This window comes from Histoplasma capsulatum (assembly GCF_000150115.1).
Source record: "Histoplasma capsulatum G186AR genomic scaffold supercont2.14, whole genome shotgun sequence".
Lineage (NCBI taxonomy): Eukaryota > Fungi > Ascomycota > Eurotiomycetes > Onygenales > Ajellomycetaceae > Histoplasma > Histoplasma capsulatum.
In genome coordinates this window covers 372,464-381,073 of record NW_025544814.1, presented here as the reverse complement: position 1 = coordinate 381,073, position 8,610 = coordinate 372,464, and the positions used below count along the sequence as shown (strand labels likewise).

Here is an 8,610-nt window from a genome sequence, read left to right as displayed (position 1 = left end):
GGGGGGGGGGATTTTTCGAGTTGATTCCGAATTGTGGAATATTTTTCTCTTTGACATTCGACGAACGAAATGAAAACGCCCTTTTCCGAGGAGAAGTAACTGCGACGTAAACTTAACACGCTCGAAAGAACGAGAAAAAGCAAGCACTGTGGTGAAAGAGATGATATATATGACATCTCTCTGCACAGATCGACTCCTGCTTCCCTTTAAGAAAAGAAGTCTACAGCATATGCAACGACGACCTGACGCTTCCTCAACGCTCATATATTGACGAATGGACGGTGCGGGATGAAAAGGGGCAATAATACCCGTACCATATTTTGACATACATAAACGAACGAAAGACAGATCGCGAAGCCTGCCATAACAAAAACCAAAATGGTTGTCGCTTTAGCTTCCATGAACAAAAATTGTGACTGTTTCGTTTATCCCGACTCTCTGGATGTTTTGTTTCTCCCTTCCCTTTTCATCCCAACGGCTCTGGGTATCAGAATGGAGGATGCCGTCTGTGGGGGCTGCAGACTACCATATCTATTGTTTTGTCCTCCAATGCCCTTGGATAATTAATTCCTTCCTCCCTTCCTCCTTTTGATACAACCGGGGGTATTATAATAAAATAACATAAAATAAACCCCGAATGCGCTCTTCTCACCTATGTCAGATGCGACATCGCCATTCAACTTGCATTTTTCCAATCCATGTTTGCATTCCCTTTCCAAACCCCTTCTTCCTACCCTTCTTTTGTTCCGGTGCCGTGCCTCAGATGAAATCTCCTTTCTACTCTTCTTTTCTGTGTTACCCTTTCCCCCTTTTCCTTTTGTCCTCAATATTTTTTGTTTCCCCTTTCATGTCCATCTCCTCGTTTCATGGCTTTATTTTTTTCTTTTGGTTTTGCTATTTCCTATTTCTCCCTTGTCAGATATAAAAACCCATGTACTTGTAGTGTTACAGCTAGAATATAGGTGAAAGGACCCGTGAAAATTGACCCCGAGAAATGAGTGCCTCTGCCTGCATTTTACATGGATTTCATGATGCCACATATACACCCACATCAGTAAAAATTGATTGTCTCATAATCATAGAACTTTTAACTATAACCACCGATGGTATCTATCAAGGATATGAATATCGAGAAATATACTATTTTCATACCATCTATCTGTCTATCTATCCATCTATCTATATTGCTGTATGTCTGGCTGTCTGGCTGCCCGTCTGCCCAATGTGCCGTACAAAAATATATAATTTTCTATTTTCGTATGGCTGATGTGGAGGCAGTGAGCAATCTGTATATCACTACATATTCATATCAGCAAAGATAGCACATCGATAAATATCGCCAACTAGATCTTCATATCATCAATAGTCACCACTGGATTGTTATAACTATAGTTTCCAATGTTAGTTAAGTTTTAATATACTAGTAGATAGATACTAGATATATATAGGTGGGAGATGGGGAGTGAGCAATTATACATTCCTGGAGCCATATGATTTGATTGGTCAACTTTTTGAGGTTGGCGACGGATGCGTACAAGATCGTGTCCGTGAACCCGCCCGCAACCAGTATCCCTCCCAAGAGTACCATCAGTGGTTCAATTCGGCGGTGTGAGGGAAAGGGTTGAAAAAACGTGTGTTGGTTAGTTCAACTTCGGTGCCAGCGTATAAATAAGAGCCCCAGACTCCTCCAAGGATATATCCATCTTATTTCTCTATCCTACTACTTGCTCCAAGACAACTTCTGCCCTCTATTTCCCAGATGGCCTCCGAAAACATCTGCTCGGCATGTAGCTGGTCAGAAACACGCCAAGCGGGGTGTCGCTATAATAGCCATGTGAAAATTTTCTACGGTGTCAGTAATCGAGGAGCATGGTCTTTGGGATCAAACCTGGTTCTGAAAGAACGGTCCATTGAGCCACCCAACTTCGAATCCCTCAACATTCGTTTTTTGGCTGAAAGAACTTCAATACCTATACCCAAAGTCGTTGAGGAGTGGCAGGAAGTCGACGGGACATATTTCCTGCTCACCAGACGGATTCAAGGACAACCCTTGAGTGAAATCTGGCCCACCATGTCCGCAGCGGACAAAGAACGCGTCGCAAAGCAGACCGCTGACTATTTGATGCAGCTTCGCGGGCTTCACTCGAACCGAATGGAAAGCATAGGCGGACAACCACTATACTCGGCGTTTCTATTTCTGAATGGCTACGGCATTGGGCATGGGCCCCTTTCGTCAGATGATGAGCTGTGGGCTGAGATGTCGTTGGCCTTGTCAAATGTGCCAGAGGAAATTCGCTTGGAACTACGTCGACGTATGCCAAGTGCTGCTCCCTATACATTCTCCCACGCCGACCTTACCAATGTCAATATTATCGTGGATAATGGTAACTTGGCAGGTATTCTGGACTGGGAATCTTCGGGCTACTTTCCTGTTTGGTGGGAGTTTACTTGCGCAGGAATTGGTCTAGGGCAAGAGGACAAAGAATGGAAAGATTTACTACGCATGCATCTGCCGGATCATACAGAGGCCCGCAATTTTTGGTTGGATTTCTACGCTTTGCGCAAATATCCGAATTTGGACGAGAGAGGATTAAGTTTTTTAAATAGTTCTGGATTGAGCATGCCCAAGTGAAGCATAAGAATGGAAGTGAGCTACTCTCCCACAGATCTTCCACAGTAAAAAGCAACGAATGGCACTGTTTCCGACAAAATTTGACATTTAGGATCAGCCAGCCTGTTTCTTTTCCAGAGTGATCATGCCGCTTTGCTGATTAATAGCAGTGTCCTTTCAGTCGTCAATGTTAAAATCGAATTTAATCGAGACTGATCTATACATACCATATTTAGCATGACAGGTCAGGATATGGCGGCAGGCAGCTAAACACCACATAGTTCACAAGAGGTTCTCCCAGTGATATTGCTCATTTTGCACTTAGGACATCTCACTTCACCAAGTTTCAATCTTTATCGAACTCAATGAAGTCAGGGTCTTGTTGGAGATAATACAAATACAAGTTCAGGAACTTCCGATCGAAGTATGGAATAGTGAAACAAGTCAAGGGCTTCAATTCTTGTCAAAGACTTGATAGGCAAAAAGCTGACGAACTTTTTTTTCCTTTGACACCCAGGACCTTGAGAAACGTGTGAGATGAAAATGGGGAACCCCGTTACTTGCGACGTTTGCTCGGCCTGAGGGGGAGAGATGGAGCCTGTGGTTTCCCGCTGTGCGTTTGGAGTAAAATTATGCCATCAGGACCCTGCTGCTGAGGATCGAATTCATGCCCAGCGGCAAATCATTGTGTAGGGAGGAGAGTTTGGTCTGAATCCAAAACAGCCATACAAACAAGGCTGACCTGGAGGCCTTGCCCAACCTCATCACCTCGTCCACGATCGCTCCCAAGCATATGGAGCTGACATGCGTGTCCTACAACCCTGCATTTGTTGGGGCAGGCTACAAGAAAGGCCGCTTTTCGTCTTGTTTTCGAGTGATTGTCGCCTGATTTCGACTTGAAAGTCCCAGTTTTCTTTCTACATTGATTTGTGGTATTCGGCGCTTCTCATTGATGCTCTCTCTGACCCTTTCCGATGAAATATTCAGTCTAATGCTCTGGAACATGACTCTTTCACACTCAGTACTACTTTAGAGAAGCCCTTTCTGACTTCAAAAGTGGTTAAGTGTCGGAATGGCGTGAAAGAAACAGAAAAGAAAAAAAGAATGGAAGCCGCCACATTACTCAGGAATGCGTACCCGCCACAGAGCAATCAACATCATCGATAAATATCATGGGTAGATATTGTTAGATATTCATACCATTAGATATCATCACTAGATATCACTACATCTTGACATTGTTTATAGACAGGCAGGCAGGCAGGCAGGCAGGAAGGTGGGCGGATGAGTGGGAGGGAGTAATCTGTGTTAGATACTTGTTATATATCTCACTAGCATTAGCACAAAAATCCCCACATCAGAGCTCCTCGATATCATCCATCTTCATAATACAATATCTCAATAAAGATACATCACCAAAGTCTTCGTAATACCACATAATAAAGATAGAGATAGGGAGAGGGAGAATTCAAAAAAATAAGCTTTGTAATGGCGGGCCACATAAGCGAGCGGGCCATCTCAAAATACAAACAAATTTCAACTTTTTATTTGCTGTCTCATATCATAAAAAGCTACAAATTTTAGTTCTATAAGTTTCGTCTAACTAATTTACTGCATGACTTATAAAGATAGGTTTTCAATGTTTGACAAGAATTAATTTTAAGCAAATTTATAATTTCACGTACTTCAGCACCCACTTCATACCACCACGCTAATATGGTATGAGAGAGTACCTGCTCGTGTTTGTCTTGTTTGTCTTCTTTGACGAGGAGAACTCCAAGAAATGGTGGTGACGAAGCTAATTGTAAGAAGCTAGCAGGTCATATGAATACTGAAAATACGCGAAAAACTACATTTCAATTATATACAGAGTCGGGTGGTTTGCCTTAGCGACCGCACATGATGAACCGTATATCCATACCTTGGTAGTTAAGTTAGCTAGCTCCAGATTAACCATCGCACATGATGTATCGTATTTAGTAGCACAACTGCTGATTAGTATAGGAGAGATTCTGTTGAATTAAGTTCAGCAAAAGGAAGCAGCAAATAATCTATATTGCAGAAATAGAATAAGTTGGATGCCACTTCTGTGGCGCCTGTTCAAATTAATTTAATTACCTGTATATGATAGTACTCCGTATAAGTTCGTTATATATATATACGAAATCCATGGATACCCCTCTCTCACCAATGTTCCGAGTAAAACTCAAATAAATAACAAACAGAGATTGCGCGCGAACTTAAAAATAAAAAAAAACCCTCTGTTCTCGTTGCTGTGAGCTTGGAAGTTTCAACTCAAAACAACAACAAATGGTAGACAACGTAACAACAGTCCCTGAGAAATAATATGTATAGAGGGTTGGTGGGACTTGTTTGCCCTGGACTTTGTCCGGAGTATGTATGTAACCACTCTGTGTAGTGATGACAAATGCCTACGTAAGGACCAGAGGTCGAGTTTGATCTTGCTTTCTTTCTTTCTTCTTTTGTTCGCTTGCTGTTTGCAGCTGGTACACGAGCCGTAGCCTCAGCGTTAAAAAAAAAAAAAACTAACTGCACACATTTCAAGGTTATGATTACTGTTATTCGTTTTGCTCTGAATGGGTAATTTCTGGGAGCGACGTCGTAACCCCACCGAAAAAACCTTCCCTTCCCCCTCGTCCGTCATGGGAGGGAGGGGGCTTTCAAAGGAGCTGAAATGACAAGGAGATGTGGGTTAGCTAAATTTATAAAGTATTCTGGTTTACCAAAACAGCTCCTTGCATCTTGCCCAGTGGACGGAGAAATAAAAAATAAAATTGAAATTGAGCCAACGATGGCATCCATGGATAACTCCTCCATAGTCTGTCCCCTGATAGTTACCGAGGCAGTCGAATAAAATACTAGTGGCCGAGCTGCTAAATTTCACAGTTTCATCCAAAGGACGGGATCAAATGATTTCGCAGTGATTTCTTAGGGCTTATAAGTTATAGCTAGGTGTGCCCAGATGATGCCTGGAACTCGTTGATCAGGTGCTAAGGAATGCCGCTGGTGTCATTCAACAGGCTTCAGTCGCTGAAACATGATTGCAATTTTGGGGGTGTGGAAATTTTGCCTCCTTCCTTGGTTTGGGCTTCTCCGGCCCGCTGCTGCGTGTGTGATGAATGGGATGAATGGATGGAATGGATGAATGCATTGTCGGTGAGCGAAGGTTAACTATCACAGAGCACATATTTCCGTACAGAATTCATACATGTAGCGTACTGCAGAGAATTTGAAAAATGGGTGTTTGTTTCCTCAACTTCTTGATTCGACTGGTTTCATGCAGCACTGTACAGGAGTCTATTGTATTATTTTTAAAACTATCCGTTTTCCCCTCAGTCAGCGGAGCAGAAACGCGGTCCTAGTTGATTACCTGGGGGCCGGTCTGCCTGTGGTTGAGCCGATCAGATTGGAAAATCAGCATCGAATGCGCGCCTTCTAGTTCTTTCTTAAATAAAAGGGGCTGGTTGGTTGGTTGGGGGTGATGTTCATGGGGTTTCCGATCCAGAGAAAGGATTATTATGTATTCAAACGCATAACTGTGGACTGAGACTGGGGTCGAAAATACGGTAGCCGTGCATTATTGTGTGCACTCGCTCGCGTATCCAGACACAAAACACGCCCACCCACACATTTCGCCCTCGCCGCCCCATGGTGGTGACTTTTGTGAGGGTGGTGATGGGTGGTGATGGGTTGTTCCCAGTCTGCGAGCTGTCAGTTGCAAACCCCGTATCACGCCCAATCGCACGCCCTGGCTGCTTCCGATTAGTGGTTGGATCCATTGTTTGAAATCAGCCAGTCCACGCCGAGCGAGTAGTGGCAGGCTGGCACTGGCAGCAGAAGAAGCAGCAGCAGGAGCAGCTGTGGATATCATCTGCAGCGAGTCACCGTCGTCGTCGTCCGTTGTCGTCGTCAGGTCAAGTCATGTCAAGTCAAGGCCAGGTCAGACGGCCGGAGTCCTGTTAGGCCCCAGCATCCGAGTCCTGTCTGATGCAGCATCCAGGCAATAACTCACCACCTCGTAATTCGTAATTGTCGGCTGTCGGGGATGGAACATCGTGTTTGGCCTAGGAGGAGGAGGGAGGGTAACTTTGGAGTCGTCCAACTCCACCCAGGAACTTCGTTTTTCATTGAATTAGGCTAGTTACAGGGGACCCAGCAGTGACTGACGCCCGCCAGAGGGTTTTTTGTTTTTCCCTTTTTTTTGCTTTCTTTTTTCTTCCTTTTTTTTTCGCTTTCTCCTGTCTCCCGTGGTCTTCGCTTCCTTTTACTTTTTTCTTTTTCCTTATCTCTTGTTTGCACCAAGCCAAGTTAGTAAACTTCGGGGCCAGTTGACTCAGTGCGCAGCAGCAGTAGTCAGTCGACGGTAACTAGAGCGAGCGAGCAGCATAGTCCTTGTCCTTGTCCATTAATTGATCATTACTCCGTCAGTCAGTCCTTGGATGCGGCAGGAAATCCACAGTTCAGACACCACCAACCAAACCAGTCTTGGGATTTACTTTTGCGTCCTCCTCTTTTCTTTTTGCAAGACAACGAAGGATCAGCCTGTTTCCGGGCCAAACTCTGCTTGCTTGCTCCCTGTTGCTGCGGGACCTCCGCTAACTCCTGACTCCTCCCTCTCTGCCGCTCTGGCCGAAGACGTGCGAAATTGTCTCTCACGCCCTTGTGTGGCGTGGTAGTGGTAGTGGTAGTAGCGCGTATATATTTTTACTTTTTCTTCTCGACGTTTGCCTCCATTCAATAAGAACACAAAATAGTGATAACTAAGAGTAGTGATTAGTTACTTCTCTCTGCCTGCCTTTTCCTTTTTCACCCTGAACTAGTTATTATTCCCGTTGTTGGTTTTAAAAGGGTTTTTTTTAAGAAAAAACAACCATGCCGGCTCATGGATGAAATTTCGTAACCCATACTAGAAATAACTACGCGTGCTCTTCGGAACCATCCTTTCTCATTAATATCCGCCACCACTGCCACTAAACTCCTTCGACCAAAAAACCAAAAGTGGAACAGAGAGCCTTGTTATCTCCAATCCGCCATGCTCCATCCGTGTCTGCTGCTGCATATGTGAGACTTGCTCCCGTTCTTGTCGTCCTGAGCGTCCAAGGGCCGAGGGCGTCCCTTGATTCCCTTCTTATACTAGTGATTTGTTACCATTTTTCTCCACCCAGCTGGACGGCTCTCGTCGCTCTCGTCGCTCTGCCCTCTTCGGCGGTTCCCTGGGTTTGGTGGTGGCTCTTATTAGCTCATGTAATCGCGGCCTGTCTGGTGAACGACCAAAGATTCGCTTTTCGGCCAACCAATAGTTAACCACTTTCGTTTTTATACTGCGTAATTTGCCCGGCTTCGTTTATTTCTCGTCTTTTGCCGTGGTCGGGACCTCCTCCTTAAATCATAATATTCACCCAGCGGCCGTTGATGCAGTCGACGCTGTTTCGACGCAGTTTTGACGCTGTTATTAGTTCTTCTTGGGGATTGATTCCTCTTGAGCGCCAACCTTAACTTCCTCCGCACCTCCTCTATCCTTTTTCTGCCCAGCCCGGTCCCCTTCCACCGCCCCAATCTGCGTCACTCACTCTTCTGGACGAATTCAACCCGGCCCCCCCCCCCCCCGCCCCCTGGTGAAAAAGTGGTAACACAACCCCAAACCAGTCCCGTTTATAGCAATCTGCCTCTCGTTGTGAAAAAAAGATGAGACAGGGTCCGGGGTTGTTTTCAACCCCGGGGGGAAATTTTTTGTCTGCCCGCCCGGAGCTGACCCCAAAAAACCGGCCGTTTTTTCCACCGAGGGAGGCGAGGCGGGGGGGGCCTGCCCCAAAAAGGAATTTTTTCGTGCCCCCCCCTGGGCGCTGGCCCGCCCCCCAATGGGATCTTTTGTTTGACGGAAAGTTCTCCCGAGAGACAATTGGGGGAGAACCGCACCCGCGACAAACAGGGGGGGGAAGGGTGGTCCTCCCTCTCGAAATTGGGTCTCTTGGCCACCC

The 8,610-nt window shown here is 45.4% G+C and overlaps 1 protein-coding gene across 1 annotated transcript; it reads left to right on the top strand.

Annotated features, from left to right (window-relative positions):
- Positions 1-1,759: 1,759 nt before the first annotated feature.
- HCBG_07775 (uncharacterized protein) lies at positions 1,760-2,632 on the top strand (the record flags this gene model as incomplete). The annotated part of the gene is made up of 1 exon (XM_045434824.1): positions 1,760-2,632. One exon carries the CDS (start codon positions 1,760-1,762, stop codon positions 2,630-2,632), a length of 873 nt encoding a protein of 290 aa, XP_045284130.1.
- Between the last annotated feature and the right edge of the window lie 5,978 nt (positions 2,633-8,610).